Source organism: Zonotrichia albicollis, chromosome 4 (assembly GCF_047830755.1).
Source record: "Zonotrichia albicollis isolate bZonAlb1 chromosome 4, bZonAlb1.hap1, whole genome shotgun sequence".
NCBI classification, from domain to species: Eukaryota; Metazoa; Chordata; class Aves; order Passeriformes; family Passerellidae; genus Zonotrichia; species Zonotrichia albicollis.
The window spans coordinates 48,840,482-48,860,573 of record NC_133822.1 but is presented as its reverse complement, the minus strand read 5'-3'; the positions used below and the strand labels follow the sequence as shown (position 1 = coordinate 48,860,573).

The following is a 20,092-nucleotide window of genomic DNA, read 5'->3' as shown; positions in this document are numbered from 1 at the left end:
AGCATGAAACGTGATTATCTCTTAAGAGTAACTGTGTGAGGTGTTTAAAGTTGCCTTTATGAAGATGGGGGTCCAGTGGAGCTGGATAAATCAGCTAATCCCAACACACAGCAGGGAAGCCATCAGCCTGCTCTATAAAAACCCCTGCAGGTCCCTGTAGGCATCATTAGACACCCTCATACCTTAAAAATCTTGTCCTTGATGCCATTTCTATTAGAGGGAAACCTAGGCCAGCCGGTCCCCTGGGCTTGGGACCACATGAGGTTCCACTGGGGTGGCAAGGCAGAGCCTGGCCCATCCCTCCATCTGGGTCAGGAGTGGGGCAGTGCAGGGCACCAGGACAGCCCCAGCCCCTGGCATCACACACTTCCTGGGGATGGGCTGAGGCCACACCAGGATAAAGAGGCAGGCCCAGCTTGGTGGGACGCCATGACCAGGCAGGGAGCTGGAGACCAGCCCTACTGTGACACTGGTGGGGCAGGGACCAACTGGCCCAGGAGGCTGATGTGGTGTCCTTGCCATGGGCAATGCGCAGGGAGACTGGGGTGGCTGGGCAGGGACCATCAGGGCTGTCAGTACCTTAGGGCCCAAACACTCACATGCACTGGTCAGTCCAAAGGCAGGCAGGTTTTTATGGCTGCTGCTGTGTTTGTCCACCCACTCGCCTTAGCTGCTCTGGGCAAAGCCTTACCTGCATGACTTCTGTCCTTGCCTTGCCTCCACATGGGCTTGGATTTCACCATTGATGTTTATTTGCAAAACACATGCCACTAAATCTAGCTCATTTATGCAACCTAAGTATCATTTGGGCCCAAGAGCAACCATTTAGCCACCAAGATACTGATTTAAACATCCCTGAAAGGAAGTGCGACTTTCCTACTTGGTTCCAAGTTAGTTGCCCTTCCCACAGGTAACAAAACCCTAACTCATGACTCTCTTAATGAAGACACCCGACTCCACAAGCAGAGGTTCCCAGGGACCTGAGTTCCCTGGAGCAGTCAGCCGTTGCATGATGGTTTGCAGCTGTTTATGGTGACTCTGCTGTGGGTGGTTTAACACTCATGAGGGCACACCACATGGTGAACTCACTCTCAACATGACATAATTGCTGTCTTCGGACAAAATAAACACCTCAGAAACACAAACAAAGATGTTTATTGCAAATAAAAAATCATATTCACATCATTAAGTCTTATGAAATATAAAGAGGTCATTTTGTAAGTTGTTAAGCATCCACGGGCACAAGAGCTGCCATTTTCATCAGAACAGCTGCCTGGGACATGCATATATTTATCTGAATGTGGCCAGCCAAATTCCTAGCCCTCTTTCTAGAAAGATCTTGGTTTGACTGGTGACATCATCCTGACATTTTCACAGTTTCATTTGCTCCCGATCTGGCAGTAGAGGGTCATAGAAAACACCAAACCAAGAATCTGGAAAACAAAGATATTTCTGGTATTACTTGGCAATTCTGGAAATCAACTGACACACAATGGGAATATTTTGTTTGCAAATGTCTTGGATTTAAGCCTGCCTGTCTTGGCAGGCTAAATCTGCCATGCAGAAGATTTTCTCCAATGCGCCTCTTACAGAATAGAGACATTTAATGAAGTCAGTATATACCACAGGTAAGACTGCAGATATTGTGGAGAAGTTTCATTTGTTTAAAAGATGGATTGCCTCTGTGCATGAGGACCCCTGTATCTCTATGTATTTAAAAATACAGTTGTTAGCTGTAATGGAGCAGCAATTACAGAGAAGTTCAAGAAATCTGGACAAAAATTGAGCATTTTCTTTTCTGATAAAGGTAGAGCAATGTTCACTGTGTATTCTAAGGGTTGTCTGCCTTTGAAATCTCTCTTCCACTGTCACTCTCTTCTGTGCAACCATATGTGTGAAGTGTATGTATGCAAGTATACATATACATGTGTATACTGTATACAGGTATACATCCATAAACCTACCTCACTGTTTTGAGTTGCAAATGATCATGCAACAAGAATTTTATATTTATCAGTAATGCACTTGGGATAGAAACAATAGTGAGTTCACTGAAGAAACTGTTACATGAACTAGAAAATTCAATAGAGTCATCTTCTGTGTTGGGAATTACTGGGTACAATTCCATGATGTGTGGCAGACAGCCGATGAGCTCAGATCAGAAACCTTCCTTCTGAATTTAAAGTTAACCAGTCTGTGAAGGTGTTCCACAAAAGTGGAAAGCACCCAGCTTTCCAAAGGCTTCACCTTTGAAGCCACAAACGCTGACATACTTTATTTACTTAAGGAAGAGAGACAGAAGAGCACATGTAGGACAGAGGTACAGCTAAGGCAAAGGGATGGCCTCACACCTGGAATAAGCTGACAAGGCTTCTCTGACATACTATGCCCACATTTGCACTTGCACCCAAATGAAACTGGGCCCTTCTTATCTATATAATTTTCACTAGTAGGGTGAGCTGAAAGCAGTAACAAGTGGCATAATGAAGCAGGCAGAGGGGAGAAGAGCACCTCTTTTTATCTGGGATTTCTTAGAGCAGAGAGGTGGTTGAGCAAGTGGCCTTTGATTTGCAGTTGCTTGAGTTAATATGGAAAGGCTAAATGTTTATCAAGTGTAGATTGCTATCTGACAATTTGAGCTGAGTCTCATATTGTTTATTCATGTTGTTTTCCAGTCCTTTTATGACTGGGAAAGGCAGCCAGCACAGAAAATGCCAGCTGGAGAACAGGAAAGAATGATGGCCAATGAACTAACGGCTACAGCCCACATAACTGCAATAACTAGAGCAATATAATTTGTTTAGGGATATTATAATTTGTTTATGGATACAGATGCAATTTTACACTTCAATTATATTTTAAGACTATTATTATCGCAGTGTATTTCACCTATTTTTCCCTCAAAGTAATATGTGTGAGAGACCTGACTGCCTACATATAGCTCCTTAAATACCAGAAAGCCTGTGCTGAGTAAGAAGTTGGTGGCCTGTATACCTCCAGTGCTGCAGCTGCATAATTCCTCCCCACTTATTACTATTTTCCTGGAAACACAGTTTTGAACTGGGGCTCTTGCCCACTCTTCTGTCATGAGGAGCAATCCTCTGCCAATGATGTTAAGAAGTATTTGCTTTGAATAACAAACTGAACTCCACAGCAATGTTTGTCATTTCTGTTTTTCCCTCAAACATCCATTAGTGGAGAGCAAGGGTGGAGGAAAACCAAGGAGAAAGAGTGAAAAGAAAAAAAAAATGACTGAAGAAAGCATCATGATGAAATCCTCTGTTTCTTTATCATTTTCTCCTATTCAAATCAAAATCAACTAGATTGCTAGATAGCCTTACTTCTTTTCTTCCTCTCTTCAGAGAAAATCTTGCATGTTATTCTTCAGTGTATGGTGAGGAAATTAAGAAAAACAGTTCACATATTCTGTGTTTTTTACACAGGAATATATGGAGCATCACATGGGTGCACTCAGGCACATTCATGCATCATCTTGATGCTTAAAGTTTTAATGCCTCCAAATTATAATTTTGTACCAAAACTTCTTAATAATAAAAATATGTACTCTAGCGGCTAAGTTTTATTAGGGCATTACTTTTTCTTCAAGAAAAGATGAGAAAGAGGAGGAAAAATCTGTCTATTCTTCCTCATGTCTTCTGGCACTGTTTATTCAAGCACATCTCTGAACACAGGGCTCAGTGTCAAGACACAGCCCAGCTTCAGGACTGGCAATTTTTTGGAAGAAAATCTCCCATGTGATACCCTCATACAGGCAGCAGGGTGGTCTGATCTCACCTAAAGTCTGCAGCTCAGCAGTCACATACTTTAATGAAATATGTTTATATGAATAACAGTAAGGTTATAGCTAAGGTGAGAGGTGGTTTTCCCTAGTCTATTAATTGAGCAAGCCATGTGTTTTAATCCCATTCCCAATGTATTTCCAAGCAGAACACATTGCTTGTCAGCTACTAAGTGTTTTAACAGTGTACACTAGTACCTCAACAACAGCCAGTCCAAAGGCGATCCCCATAACTATGACCAGATTGTCTTTAATTTGTTGTATCATCACTTCTCCACAGGACTGAAAAAGAAAGCAAAATTATTAATTACAGGTAAGCAATATTATCCTATAGGATATAGGAATAATAGGAATACATAGGAAAATATAGGAATGAATCTTCTAAAATAACTCTCAAACTCTCTCTCTCTTTCTCTTTAGCTCTGGGCTAAAAAAAAGGCTATTTGAATTTACTCTGGCTTGTTGCTAATGAACACAAAACACACAGCTATGTGTACTTTATGCTCTGCAAAAGTCTTTGCCTTCCCAAGTATGAAGATTTAGTAGCTGACCATAACAAGGTTTTAAAGGAAGACATACAGCTGTAGTGCCTAATGTTTGCCTTATTTTCAGTCAACAAGGAAAGAAGTGTTTGTTCTTACTTCCATTTGATAATAATTTGCTGCTAGGAAAGAATCAATGCAGCCAGCCATGACCTGGTCTGAGAGAAAAGTTGTTTCCCACCAATGTTTGGATTTGAAACTTCGAGGTTTATTATTAGACTTGGGATTAACTAAAAATATTTGGTTATAAAACCTATCTTCAAAATTAATTTTGTCCAATGTTTGGTGGTCTTTGGCTAGAGCTGGAAGGAAGAGAGTAACCAGCATGGCTTCATGAGAGGAAAGTCCTGCCTGTTGAACTTGACTCCTTCTGTAACAGGGTAGCCCACCTAATTGGTCTTGGAAAGCCAATAGATGTAAAATTTTTGAACTTCAGCAAAAGATTTTGGTGCTGTCTCTCACAGTATCCTTCTGGACAAAATGTCCGGCATACAGCCACGTTATGCCTTAGGTGAGCAACTGGCTCGTGGGTCAGGCACAAGGAGTTACAGTAAGTGAGGTAACATCAATCTGAGGCTGGTTAGTAGTGGGATTCTGCAGGGCTCCATCCTCAGTACAATCCTCTTCAACATGTTCCTTAACAACTTGAATGCAGGACTCAAAGGAATACTAAGGAAGTTTGTCAGCAACACTAAACTAGGAGGAGCTGTTCACTTCCTTGAGGGAAAAGAGGCCCTAGAGAGAGAGCAAGACAGAGAGATGGACAATCACCAATCATATGAAGTTTAACGAGGTCAGGTGCCAGATTTTGCAACCCTGGTTATGTTGGGGTTTGACTTGGAAACAAGATGCTAGAGAGAAGCCCCGCAGAAAAGGACCTGGGGGTCCTGGTCCATGGCAAGTTGAATGTGAGCCAGCAGTGCCCTGGCAGCCAGAAGAGCCAACCCTGTCCCGGGGTGCATCAGGCACAGCATCACAGCCGGGCAAGGGAGGGCATTGTCCTGCTCTGCTCTGCTCTGGGATGGCTTCACCTTGAGCGCTGGGGGCAGGTTTGGGCACCAAAACATATGAAAGCTATAAAGCTACTAGAGATTGTCCAAAGTTGGGCCATGTGAAGGGCCTTTAGGGGAATCCATGTGAGGAGTGGCTGAGGACACTTGCTCTGTTCAACCTGGAGAAGAGGAGACTGTGCAGAGACCTCATTTGGGTCCTCAGCATCCTCATGAGGGGAAGCAGAGGGGCAGGTACTGATCTCTCCACTTTCACAAACAGTGAAAGGACTGAAGGAAATATCATGAAGCTGAGTCAGGGGAAGACTTAGCTTGGATATCAGGAAAAGGTTGTTCACCCAGAGCGTGGCTGGGTGTAGGAACAGGCTCCCCAGGGCAGTGATCACAGCACCAAACCTGACAGAGTTCAAGAAGCATTTGGACAATGCTCTCATGCACATGATGTGATTCTTGGGGCTATCATGTGCAGGGCCAGGAACTGAACTCAGTGATCCTGATGGGTCCCTTCCGACTCAGCCTATTCTATGATTGTACAGCTGAAGTTCTGCGCAGAGCCACACTCCTTTTGAATATTTGCATATGTCTGTTTTTACAGTGACTACATCTTCTCTAGGCACTGACAATCCTCCTTGTGCAAACAGGAGGGAAAGCCAAGTACAGCTTAAATACATCCAAATTACATTACTGTAACAACACTACAACTGTCTTCCCTCCCAGACATAGTTGTATTTTTCCACCATATATCCACTCTCACAATAAACACATGGGCCTTCTAGTTTTTCTAAAAATCTCTCAGTTAAGCTGACTTATAACTGCACTGGATTTCAAATATTTTTCCCATATCAGAAGAGTTGAATGTCTCTACTAGCATCTCACATCACCATGAAATCTGTGCGTTCATATGAGCAATATCTTGCACCTGCAGTCATTTCACAGATGGCTTCTCATGTGTCCTTTGAGGGCTTGCCTGAGGCCAAAAAGACATTAAAGTGTAGCCAAAACAACCCTCTTTGTATACATCCTATTTCCAGATTGGGTTCTGGTATCCTCTATTTAACCAGATTGTTTCATTGCTTTAAAATAGTATTTGCTTCTGTGGGACTACATGGGGAGGAAATTACTGCTCAGGCAGGACCTGATTAAGGAGCTGTGCAATTAGAGAATTATACAACCAGAATGGATATTTGCTAAAATCTGCTTGGTGCCAGGTGCATACTGGCAAAATTTGCACCACCAGCATTCTAAAACTTCAATGACTTTGTGCTATTCAATTATTTTGTGCATTTCTTTTTAAATATTTTTTGCATATCCATAGAGTCCAGATTTCCTTATAATGAGACAAACAAACTATGAAATTTGTTATTTGAGATCTCTACTGCCTACGAGATGGTACTCTTCTAAGTGTACTTCCTGTTTGCCTGTCACCAGATATTTTGCCTTAATACATTAATTAAGATTTTCAAAAGGCTGTAGTTGTAAGAAATCACTCTTTGAATATTCTGCCATGAATTCCACAAAATTAAAGGTTTCTTTCCAGCAGATCCTGCAGAATCTGTGTGGATTTTTTAATTAAAGCATTATAAAACCCCAAAGGTATTGCATTTAATGTGTTTGATTTTCAATATACCTTAGCATTTTGGAAGTCTCAAAGTCAACATGTCTACTAGCACAATGAACCTGGATGGGAGCATAGCCTTCAGAGAGAGAAATGAGAGCCAAAGGGCAGCTGGTGTGCAGCTCTGACCCAGGGTCATACCCTGGCCCCAAAGTCAATAATTTGCATCAACTGCCCAGGCAGACTGCTAAGGGCCTAAACTCAAAGAAGAGGAAGGAGCAGAGTTATGAACAGTCATTTCTTAACAGATGGCATGAGGGTAATTCTGGCTAAGAAAGAGAAAGCAAAACTTTGCCTTTTCAGAAAGATACAGAACTCCTGACCAGGCCAGTCACCAGAGATAACCTTGGGTTAAAACTTGGCTCTTTGGAAAGAGGAGTGAACATTTTTCTCACTTTTTTATAGATGTATCTGCCTCTATACATGGTGCAGAGGTCTGATGATGATGGCTTCTCTACTTCACATAGACAGATGTCTGTTTGTTTGTCAAAATTTTGTCCCCAGTCTTTAGGTCCATCCCTCAATCCGCAACATTGGTACTGCAAGAAAGGAGCAAATGTGGAGAAGAGTTAAAAAATACGTGATTTTCAGTTTAAAGAGAGTAGGTGAGGGAGCTGATAGGAACAACAAAAAACAAATTTTATTTCACCTTTTTCAATGTGGAAGTTGTCCCAAATTGATACGTCTCAAATACCCTTTACATTTCTATACCATGAATGTAAGTGCATACAGTTGTTTGATTTTTTTAAAGAGATAGGAGAAAAAAAGACCAGATTTTCAGTATAAGATGCTCAAAAAACATTAACATACTATAAAGCTGATAATTATCAGTAATTATCTAGTCCACAATGGAACTAGAACACTAGGTATACTATTTTTTTTAAATCAAGCCTTTTTCTGTGTGTTGTACTTGAAGAAGGTAAGTTGCCAGCTCCAGTAACATCCACATTTCACATCTTGAAAAGCCATGATGGAAATGTGAAATTCAGGCACATAAATCTCTGAAATCTATAAAAAGAACCTCTTTGAATGATGGTTATCTCTTTAAATTGGAAATGGACTGAGGAGACCAGGGCTCCATTTGGGGTTTGTGAAACCTAAACCAGGTGCAGTTTCACTTCATGTTCCTCTATTTTCAAACCACTAAAGCTCAGAGGTGCAAACTTGGGTTTGAGGTCCTCCCTCTATTAAAAAGCAGCTGGAAATGTTCACATAATTTTGTATAAAAGCAAAAGCTGTGGGACATAATACAGCAGTCCTGTTACTTTTAAAAATTAATGCAGTAATTAGGGGATTTTTCATTTTGCTCATCTCTCCAGAGGGCTTATTATATCAGAAGAAATAAGCTGTCTCAGAAGCAGAGGGCAAGGCTGGAGATGGAATGGGGAAGGAGAAGTGGAAGTAACATAAGAGACCTAAACATTGGTCCTTGTTTGGTTTTCTTCCATACAGCAGTCTTTAAAAACATAAAAATTAACTTCATATCAATCCATAAAAGCAATCACCCATTAGGGACTAAAAAACCAGAGCAGGAGGCCTGCTGTGCCTGTGGGAGGGGAGGGGTGTGTGATGTCAATGTCATCAATGAGATTCCAGGGCGTTCTCTGTGAGATACCCAGGAGTAAGCTCACACTAAGCGTCTGCCATCTGGGGTCTTGCGGGATGGGGGCACCAGGAAAAGGGCAAACACAATAAAAATAAACTTCTCATCCTATTTCCTTTCCTCTTCTAACACAGTAAAGTGTGGCATTTAATGACTTCATAGCAGTCATTAAATATTCCAAATTAAATACACTCCTGATGTTTTCCTAATCCCCGGGGTAAAGTTTCCTTAAAAGTACTGGAGAGTTCTTATTTGGGATATGGTGAAAGATCAACATTCCTTCAGAAGGGAAAGCTGTAAGAAAGGGCCGTGCAGTCCTCTCCCAAAAAAGTTTACCTAACTGTTGGTCTTACTTGCATGTTGTGTGTCCTTGCTTCATTGCTCTTCTAGGCAGCACTATTGCACAAAGAAATCATCAAGGAAGACCCTGTGCTATCAAGAGAACAGAAGTCCCTTCTGCGGTGTTTCATCTTGCCTTTAAGTCAGACCCTTTCCCACCCCAGGGAACGAAATTCAAACCTGCAGCAGAGTGTTGGGAGTTTAGCTGCTAGAAAATGGAAAAGTACAAAACCATGGCTAATTCCAAGTCCTGCACCTGCACAGATAACAGTGTCCTTGGGCCTAGCCGTGGTATAATAACAAACAGTGAAAGGGACATGAGAAAAGAGAGTGTAACCCCTAAGGAATGAGGATGAGTTAATGCTATAGTTTAACCAATAGATTGCTTGGCTTACAGAATATTCATAAGCTTATTATTTGCTGTATAAGTGTTTGATACTTTCTTCAATAAACTGGACCAGAAAGACCTGAGGGACCAGGACCGGGACCGGACCGGACCTGAAGGGCCTGTGATGAACCAAGTGGTGTCCTGGTCCCCTTCCTTCGACAGCAGAGTAGTCATAAAATGAGGCAAAGACAGATACCAAAGATGAGACAAATAGCAACAACCCCTTCGTTTTGTTACTGCTTAATTACCATTTTCTCCAGCTTCTGGAACTCTTCCTGATACTCTTTATATTCTGCTGAAGTACTTTGCAGAGCATTCACACCTTCGCTCAGAGTAGAGTTAAAGATTGCTTCAACCTGCAAGTTAAAATATATTACTAATTTTTTGAGAAGAAATAAAACTATATGAAGATATCAATGAAAATATAGAATAATACTGTACCTGAGGTTTGTACACTGCTCCTAAAACACCTGCTGCCACTTGAAGAATCAGTATCAGAAGCAGTGCAATAAAAAACTGGGGAAAAACAAAAGGAGTGGAAAACTGTATTACTTCTGGCCAAGGTGATATAATTTCTTTTAAGTTAATATTTATCTTTCAGGTGCTTGACTAACCATGTAGGTAGAATTATTTTCCAGTCAGAGCTGCTCCAACTATTTCTTCTTTGATGATAAGAAAAACTGGTGCTCAAGACAGAGTACCAGTGATCAGAACAGCTGGGGGATCAAAGCAAGGGGCACACCAGAGCAGTGTCATGGTAACAGTGTGTAGGTGAGAGTTGGGCAGGAGGACAGGGAGGACATTCCAGGTGAATCAGCCAAGAAAGGGCTGGGAATTTAGAAAATTAAGTAGAATAGGTAATGGGTGAAATCTGATGGAGGGAACTTTGAGGGCTGGATTGGAAAAAAGCTAGTGAGTAACACACTCAAGTCTCTCTGGACCCTGTCTTTTTGCTGATGAGACCAACCACAATTTTTACCACAACAGAATTTAGAAGGGGCCCAAAGTCAAGGCGAGCAAAGAAAACACAGGATTATAATCATGCTTTTGGTTAAATTAAAAGATGCCCATCCTCATTTGCTGCTACTTGCAAAGACTCCATCCATCATATGCTCTGTTCAAGGCAGAGAGATGCTTTTCCTTCCTACCAGCATCAGCATGCACCGGCTCTCCTTGACAGCACCACAGCACCCGAGGAACCCCAGGATCATGATGATGGCGCCCACGGCTATCAGGAGATTAACTCCTCCATGCACGCTGCTGTCTAACCCCTGGAAAGAGAGACGAAAAACAATCTTTCAGCTGCAAGAAGGTCCTCCTAAAAGCATCTGTATTCCCCAAACCAAGATAATTATTTTGTAACTGATAAATATACTGAGTAGCAACTACGGAGAAATTGTGATCCACAAATAAACAAAGCTCTAATGCTCCCTTCACAAATGTTGTGGTGGAGAACTTTATAGTATCTGGTTTTTCACAGCCTTTGTTTCTGCAGAAGATGAAAACCAACTTTACAGAGTAATTCAATAAATATAGATCTTCTGTCTTTAAAGTGGCTTTTTAGTTGGTTTTCATTCAATGAATCTTTGCTTTTTACTGGAAGTAGGAGACTTGATTACCTCAAAACCTCTCCTATATTAACCCAATGCTAAAGAAAAAAAATCTCTGTTTGTCATTAGGAGACCAGGAACATACTCTATGACTGTTCCTGAGAGAACACTTCTCAGAGTGATGCTGCATATATTTGAGAAATAGATGCATTTTCCAAGGCAGATTTTTTTTTCCTTTATTTTTTGTTTTCTCCCAGGCTTGATCTCTAATATTATTCTCAGAGATGAGAACTTTATTTTGATGTGTGGGGCATTCAACTAAACAATTCATATACCTCAATATTATTAAATATCAAATTATTCAGTTCCCACAGGACTAACTAAGGCCAAAGGCCTAAAGAGAGATAAATGTTCAAAGAATATTTTCCAGTGATACTGGTGCCAAGATTAGCAAAAATGTCTGGAAGTTGTCACATTTATCTTCTGATGGAAATTGCAAAGGTATATAGACAAGCATAATTTGAAGAATGTGTTGTTCTTTCCCTTTCCAAGTTGGACTGAATCTGCTGTTATTTATTCTTAGAAAGTTCTATTCATCTACAGCCAAATCCTTATGGTCTGCTCAATTATTACTGAGGCGAAACATACATTGGTTTTGAATGGGAACTTTGCATGCCTGGAGGTAAAATGTGAGAAAATGCTTTCAATTTTGGTCCTGGCTCTTAATTCATAGGTTTTTGGAGAATACTAAGTGTTGCTTCAGAAAAGCAATTTGACACACATTTAAATATTCTTTTTTTTAATAGGAAATAAGATTTGGTTGTGGTTTTGGTTTTCCAAGCTCCATTGTATAATTTGAGCCATCATACCAGAGACTGTTCAGTGTTAAGTATGGCAGTTTTAGCTTTTAGTAAAATGTTGATTGAGGAATGAAAGTTGTGATTCTTCCTCTTCCAGAGAAGAGAATGGCAGAGCTCTCCACCATGACCTGTTTACCCAATGACACGGTGTCATCTTGAACCAAGTTTTCTTGCATCCATGCTCTGCCACACATGACACACCTGGGACTGGCTAAGGGCAAAGTGCCATCAGCCAAATGTCAGGGAATGTACAAAGCTATCTCTTACCTTGACCATATTTTTATTTCCAGGTGGGAAAATAAAAATATGGTTTAAAGTTGTTTTCATAATTGACAGACTGTGCTAGAGCAACAGGGGAGTCATCTGAAGAATTGCAATGTAATCTATACAAAAGGCTCAATCTGAAAGCTGAAAAAAAAATATGCTTCTGCGTGACACCTGGTTGTTTTTCACTTCTCTAGCCAAGAAGTCTATTTAGAAATAGAAGAATGCAAATTAAGCTTTTAAATTAATTTGCATTTCTATGTCCCAAATTTATTTGAAAGAATGTACTGCTTAAACCTTACAGTCTGTGCGAATAGTACTCACTGGGCAAAAGGGTCCACAGGACCATGGGATCTTTGAAAGAACAGGGCCAAACTCTGCTGCATGTCTGCAGGATTGAGAGCTCCTCAAAACTCTATTTTCCCTAGCTTTTCAGAAAATAAAAGTAATAATATCAGAAGTAATTTAATAACCCATACAAAAAATCCATGAGGGCAACTCAGGGTCTTTTTTCTACCCTCCAGGAGGAGTTTTAGGACATGGTAATCCTAGATTCTTGGGTGTTTAAAACTCTTTATATGTAAATATGAGAAGAAAAGGATAAGGTGTTTTTAAAGAGCTATTGAAAATTGAACAGAAAACTCCTTTCTCCCTTTCAAAGTTTCAGTTTCTGGGGAAATGAGAATTGTGTTATTGAACATAGTGAGAAAGATAAAATAATTCCCTATAAACATAAGGAGTAACCCTAGGAATAGATATGACTATGCTATTCTAATAGGGAAAAACATGGAAAAGACTATGAGCTGCATATCTCCCCATTATTCTAACACCAAAATCATTAACAAAAGCATAATTATTTTTCACTAGAGGTGAGAGACACATTTTCAAACAGAAATCTGTGTGCATCTGCAGGAAACTACATAATAACACTGGCAGCTACTTCTCATAGTCACGTATCTCTGCTTGCATCGATCACTTTATCTGACTACCTGCACCATGATGTTTCATCTTAACGTCGTAAAATCCATTCCTCTTCACCCACACAAACCACCTCGACAAAAAAATTGAAAATTTGTGGAAATGAAGATGGGAAATTAAAGTATATGCAGTAGTTTCCATATTTCACATGGTGCTGTTATGGCTGCATGCATTTACCTGCTGAGCACTGCTAACACGTATCCATATAGATAATCCCAAAATAATGCAACCACACACCTGTGGGAGAAAAAAAGACAAGTTAGAAAGGTCAGCAACTTTTTTACTAACATTCAGTATCCAAATTGCACCATATGCTGTCCAAACTTCTGAAATCACTTGTTTGGCAAAGCAAAAGAAACATGAATTCCTGGAGCAGAGAATATTGATTCATTTCCAGGAAAATTTGTAAGTGTAGTTAAATCTTCAGGTATGCACCAAATCCCTGATGTTTCCACCCCAGAGAACTAAGCATTTACATGATGATTTATACATGTGTTTGGGAAGCACACAGAAATTCCGCCAGATGAGAGAGAAATATAAATTGCTCTTGTATCTATAAAGCGTGTCTGTAAAGAATGTTGTTTCTTGAATAATGGAAACATGAGATTTGATAAGAGATGTTTGCCTATCTGCTGTTTCTAGCCTTATTCAGGACACATATCTGGAGACATTCTCCATGGTAACCCTAACAGGAAAAGTTTTAAATAAATTCTTTTTGTTGTTTCAAATGCAGCAATCCAATCCTTAGAACAGGTCTCATAAAAGGCCTAGAGTATATGTTCCCATTATAATTTTACAGAAAACAGACAAGTACAACTTGAGCTTGTACATGGGAATGTTTGACCAGCATGACTTTCCTTAAGATGTTGAAGCCAGGGAATATGAATCACAGGTCCAGATACATTCCTTCATTTCTAGTGGTGTTCTTATTTCATCGATCATTGACGTACTGTTCCCCTGTGTGCCAGTCACTCTATTCCTAACCTTGTTGCTGATTAATCTCACACAGAATTCCTCTTTATTAGCTGTTGGACATAGGTAACCAAGAGGCTACTCAGGTGTGAGGATTGTGCCTACTGAGATGACTGGTAAGAGAGAGACCTCACTGAGGACCAGGGACTAGTCAGATCTATAATTATCTCCATGTACCACTAATATTCAAGTCATAAATGGCCCTGAAATGTTGCTCTGAATTTCCCTTGAAGAGTGAGACTATTGAAATTAAAATAGTTCTTTTTTTACATGGTTTAGATATTTTTTCTTTAAAAAAACTTTTCCCACATAAGTTTTCATATAATATTCAGTATCAAAGACATTAATGACCTCAGCAGATCATTGAATATGGAATAGGGCCAGCACTCAGACATGGGTGCCACACATTTTTCTGCTCTAAGTAAAGCTCCTATAAGTACATTTTAAACATGAAAAATAAAGTTGTACAATCAATGACAGCTATACCATGTTATCAAATTTAGCTAGAACTTCCCACTGAAACCTTTTGAATCCTTCTGAATTTGCCTAGAAACTGATGGTACATCATATGATTGTACATTTCATTCTTGTTCAGCAGCACTGTGTGAGTGATGTGGCTGTTCACTAGATAACATGGGCTTGCTAATGTGAAAGTTTCCACTGAAGCATCTATTACTACAAATCCAAAGAGAGTTTTTTTGTTACATAGGACCTCCCATTAAAATACAGGAGAGTAGTAGAAGAAAATTTAGCTAAATGTATAGGAACACATCAATCAAATGAGAATGCTACAATATTTTCTCAATGTAAAAATATAAACACTGTTTATAAATCCAAATTTTAGTAAGATGTGTACATATTTTAATTTTTAAAATAGAGTTGGTTTAGGTTGATAAAAAATGCTACATTTCAGTAAAATCATAATCGTTTGTTTCTAGTTATTTTCATAATATGCAAAGTGTACAAAAACACATAAAGAAAAGTTTTGAAATAGCAAATAAAAATGGCCTGTTCCCAAGGAGCCCAAGTTGAACATGTCAAGTTTGCTGCAATACTCCATCTTAAAGTATTCTTAAAATAAAGTCTCAATTAAATAAACTTTCATTCCAGGAAATTTCATTTTTAATGAACTGCTAGTGTTTTCTGATGGAATAAAATTAGCTTCTTTAAAAATGTCTTCACCCATTTTCCCAAAATTAGATGGCTATCTTATTTTTGCCACAATCCTTGATAAAGAATCAGTGATCTTATCTCAGTCTCATAAATTGAGCAGCAAGAATACTGCTGTCCCTCACATTTGGTTGGTCCTTCTCAAGCTTTCAAATTTGGTGTGAGAAGGAAATACAGCTCGGTTAAATCAGTACTACTCAGATGAGCCTGACATAGTGCTGAACCAACAGTATATTAAGACTCTGCAATTCTCATACACACAAATACCAAATTTGTGAGGAATTTCCTCCACTGGCACACCCTTTTCAAACAGTAAGTTCAAGTGTATCAGGAGGAACTTTTGCAACAACAGAAGGTTGCTTTTGTTAAAGAAAATATTTGACTGGCATATTTCCTTGAGACACCTGAAATGACAATTCTAGGCAGGCCCTACAGAGAATGTGGCCTCTGGCTCAGCAAACCTGCTAAGCTTGTCTGGCTACTTCAGGGACTGAGATGTTCACATTAAGGTTCAGGGAAGGGGCCACTTTGTAGATGTGACTGCAAATCCCATCAAGTCTGGTGGGACTTGCTAATACCAGCAAGTCTGGTATTAACAGCTGATCAAAGATCTCTGTCACCAACCATGTTGCTTCAAACAAGCATCAGACGTCAGTATTCAGTGAAAAAAATAGCTAATCCTCCAGTTTTGCATGATGTGGAGGAGCAGAAGTTGGCGCAATGAGGACAACAGGTGAGACTGGATATCCTACAAACTCCAAAGAAGGGAAAGAAGAAAAATCTGACGTGTTAGGTTTAATGCACAAAACTGACAAGGATTAATATAAGGACTGTTAGAAAATTCATATATTTTCTAACAGGCTATGTAGGCACCCAGGTCCCAAGCACAGATCTTCAAAAACCAGTCTGCTGTTCTTCACCTAACTGGGAAGATGAAAAGCTCTATTTGTGTGCTGGAACCCAGCATGGGGCTCATGGACTTGAAGATGCCTGGGGGACACGCATCATGTAGTGAAGCCATCCATAGTCAATTTCCAGAGCTATCTTGGACAGTTCCAGGGCTTACACACTTAGTGTGATGCTGCATGAGCTGCTTAGAAAATGTCATCAGAAGCCTAGAAAGCTCATTCCTGAGTCTTTAAGAGAGGACACTCCCTGAGAGATTGCAAAGGGTGTAAAATGAGAACACCAGGTAAATACGCAAGTTGTTCTTATCTATTTAGGTTAAAGTCACCTTCATTTCCCAGTATCAGTAATTTTCCACTTCTCAAATGTCTTACTAGAGAGAGAAGCTGTGGAATGAGTGGCTGTAAAATCATCTCTGTTCCCTCAACCTTACTGTTGCAGTTTAGTGATTTCCATGAATTAGAGACAGGAATGTGAACCAAAAAGTTCCGTTTCATTATATTTCTGTCCGGCCATACTGTTCTTCCCTATCTTGATCAGGCTAAACTAAACATCTGCCTAAAAATAATTAACTATAGCTGCATTCCTGTCCTTCTCTGTTTGATTTTTCCCTCTCTTAATAGTGCTAAACACCTTCCCTAAAACAGTTAACTACAGTTGCATTCCTGTCCTTCTCTGTTCGATCGAGGCAGGCACATGCACAGAGAATGCTCTCAGCATTTCCTTCCTTAGAATACATTATGGGTTTTTCAACTTCGGTGTAAAGAAAAGACAAGTTTGTTTCACACATGCTTGTTTCAAGACTCCCCCAGGATCCCACCTCTTTTTTCCCCCTAGGAAATTCGTACTGTCACTGGAGGAACAGGACATTAGTCCAATGTTCATTCTAGAAGTAGTTTGGAGCTTTCCTAATGCTAGTCTAGGACATTTGTCCATGTTTTAGCTCACAGTAAACACAGATGAATGTGAACAGGTGTGCTGGTTTTGGCTGGGGTAACTTTCTTCACAGTGGCTGGTATAGGGCTGTGTTTTGGATTTGTGCTGAACACAGGGTTGATAATATAGAGAAGTTTCTGCTATTGCTGAGCAGGGCTTATATCAAGTTTTCTTTCTCCTTTCATACTGCTGCTCTGGAGAGGAGACTGAGGGTGCATGGGAGTTTGGGAGGAGACACAGCCAGGATAGGTGACCCCAGCTGACCAAAGGGATGTTCCAGACCATTTGAAATCATGCTCAGTAGATAAAGCTTGCAGAAAGACGGAGAAAGGACATTTGGAGTCATAGAATTTGTGTTCACAAGTAAACACTTCACATCATAAGGACCTGCCCCCATGGAGATAGCTGAATACCGAATACCTGCCTGCCCATGTGAAGCAAGAAATTAACTATTTGTTTTGTTTTGTTTCCATGAATGGCTTTTGCTTTTCCTATTAAACTGTCTATATGTAAACTCAAGAATTTTCCAGCTTTTATGCCTTCAATTCCCTCTCCAATCCTGCTGGTGGGGGAGTGAGTGAGTTTCTGTGTGGTACTTGGTTGCTGGTGGGGGTCAAACCACAAAAACAGGAAAAAACTTCCTGAGGAACAGGAAGTCAAATTCAGAAACTTACAGATTCCTGTAAATACTGTTGCATAAAACCTTCAACACAAATGTCAAAAATCTTCAATCAAAAATCATTAAACTGAAGGAAGGAACTGGAGGAGACAGTCCAAACCATCACTGGTCTGTCAGGAATTTCTTTGTGAGGTCCATAAGTAATCAAAGAATTTGGGCTAACCACAAATTTTCCAAGGCTACTGTTTGTGGTCCCTTTTGAATGGTATCACCTTTACACTTGAAAAAATTCCCTCGAGGCAAAGCCCATAATATGGCTAGGAGTTCCACTTCTGGTTTCAGTGAACCCCTGGTAAACCTGACAAAGCTCTGTCAGGAAAACTGACTGTGAGGCTGAACCATGACAGAAGTGTTCTTTAACTCAAACCTTTCCAGAGCTTTCAAGACCTGAAATTCTTGCAACCCAGCTGAGATGTGGTAAGCAGACAAATGCGGTTTAAATAACACCTAGAAACCTGCCTGTTGTGCTGTGCTGTGCTGCATCAGCCTTGATACAGCTGTGGCAGTACTGCCAGCACACACATTCTTAGAAACATTTACTGCCCACCATCAGAAACGAATTATGCACTAAATGTAAAGCAAAGAACCACAAATAAGGCTATGAAAACCATTTATCAATTAGGAGGCTAAAAATTCAAGTAAGTTTTCCATAATTTCTATTGCAACTGCATTTTCAGGATCTTGCATGCAAACAACAATAAAAAGAAAACAACTGTGCATTGTTATTGCAGAGTTTGTTATCTTCTGACTGAGATGAGTGATGTTCCTCATCATGAGGGGCACAAGATGAACAGGGAGACACATTTGGAACTTGTCTACTTTTAAATGCAGAGGGAAAGGTTTTTAGATAGAAAAAGACAAAGGGAAGGCAAAAGTTAAATATATTCTCCCCTCCCTGATTTAGAATCATACTCTGTTTCCACTTATGCTCTATTTTCTTTACAATTTCTCTAACTGCAGCATTCAGATAATGGGGAACACATTTCCTACATCATTAATAACAGTTTAAACACTAACTTACCCAAAACAAAAAGTTGAAGATGAACATGGAGTACTTCATGCATTTGCTTACACCCGCCATTTTCAACCAGCTGAGACAAAAACAAGTGCTGCAAAAGAAGCTTTCCTAAGAGTTTGACCTCGATATAAAAGTTGTTCTTGTGTCTTCAGAAAACTTCTCAAATCACGTCAAATACACCGTGCTCTGCCCCTGAAAGCAAATCTTAAGACCAAGTCATCCACGTTTGCTTAAATAGTTGCTTTATCACAGGTAAATATTAACCAAGCATTAGGGAACACTACCAGTTGTTACCACCAAGTCTCCAGGTTCTTACTGTGTCTTGTGATTGGTACTTCTCTTTAATAATTCTATGACTCGTCCTACGCCTCAAAAGTAAATAATGAAGCAGAAGTTAGTTTTGAGAGGTGAGCACAAAAATATTTTACAGACCTGCTTTTAAGAGGAAGTTGAGATGAATGCATTTCTCAATCCTTTACGTTGCAGGGTTTACTCTTTCACTGACTAATGTTTACTGCCAGCACTCATTCAGTTGTGTTCACACTTCCACTTCAGATGTTCAACCGGCGTGAAGGGATGAGTCTGCTTTATCCCATGAGAGGAAGGATAAGGAATCTGCCAACATTTTCTCCCTCTGAGTATCTGCTTCAGATCCTTTTCCTCTTCCCCAGCAAGTCAGGACCCCAGGAACCTGAGCATTGTGGTGCACACAAGTCCCACTGTGCAGGTTTCCAGAAGCATTTTGAACCCCAGCACAGCAACCCTAGTTCTGGCACTAGGTGCAGGATCCCTCTCAGCAACAGGAGCTAGACTCATTCCAGTAAGCAAGGCAGAAAGCCTATTTCATTGGGCTTGGGCTTTGTCTTGTTTGCTTTCTTCTGTGTCCCTCCAACTGAGAATCCTGAGACAAAAATAGAGGTATTTTTGCTGTTTTTTTCTATCAGCCTATTTTCTGAAGAAGCCCCATACAGCAGTGCTTGTAGAAACAAGAGTCAGACATAGGTTTCTCTCAGTTTGTCATTAACAAAAAGAAGGCTTAATTTTGAGGGTGAACACAGTGTGAGAGATTAAGGGAACACTGATCTGAACTCATTTATGAAGTCCACTTGGCCCAAACCCAGCTTTCAGTCTTCAATGTCAATTCCTGTTCCTCAGTTCCGCTCTCTGTGTTTGAAAAAAGGGGAAGTGTAGTATATAACACACTTATAGATGGTGACAAAAAGATGTAAATCAGAATGTGGCTTTTGTAGGATCCACAAAAAAAACCCACAAGTACTCTACATCTAAAATATTTCCCTCCAGCTGCTCTCTTAGCTAGCTTTCCCATTTTCAGGAGTGTATCTATACCTGTCTCTGACTTGCTGTGCTCCTTTGTGAGGTAATACTCTTTGTTATAGCTCTAGGAGATCAACCGTCTGACTACCTTATTTCAAATATTCACCCTAAATCTGAAAATGTTCCTA

The 20,092-nt window shown here is 40.1% G+C and overlaps 1 protein-coding gene across 1 annotated transcript; it reads right to left on the bottom strand.

Moving 5' to 3' along the window:
* Nucleotides 1-1,200: 1,200 nt before the first annotated feature.
* TSPAN8 (tetraspanin 8) lies at nucleotides 1,201-18,866 on the bottom strand. Its single transcript, XM_005480601.2, has 8 exons — nucleotides 18,633-18,866; nucleotides 13,126-13,185; nucleotides 10,445-10,567; nucleotides 9,738-9,812; nucleotides 9,545-9,652; nucleotides 7,362-7,505; nucleotides 3,998-4,081; nucleotides 1,201-1,433 (listed from the first exon to the last, which is right to left on the bottom strand). The coding sequence occupies exons 1-8, from the start codon at nucleotides 18,690-18,692 to the stop codon at nucleotides 1,380-1,382; spliced, it is 708 nt and encodes a 235-aa protein (XP_005480658.1). The 5' UTR covers nucleotides 18,693-18,866; the 3' UTR covers nucleotides 1,201-1,379.
* Nucleotides 18,867-20,092: the final 1,226 nt, after the last annotated feature.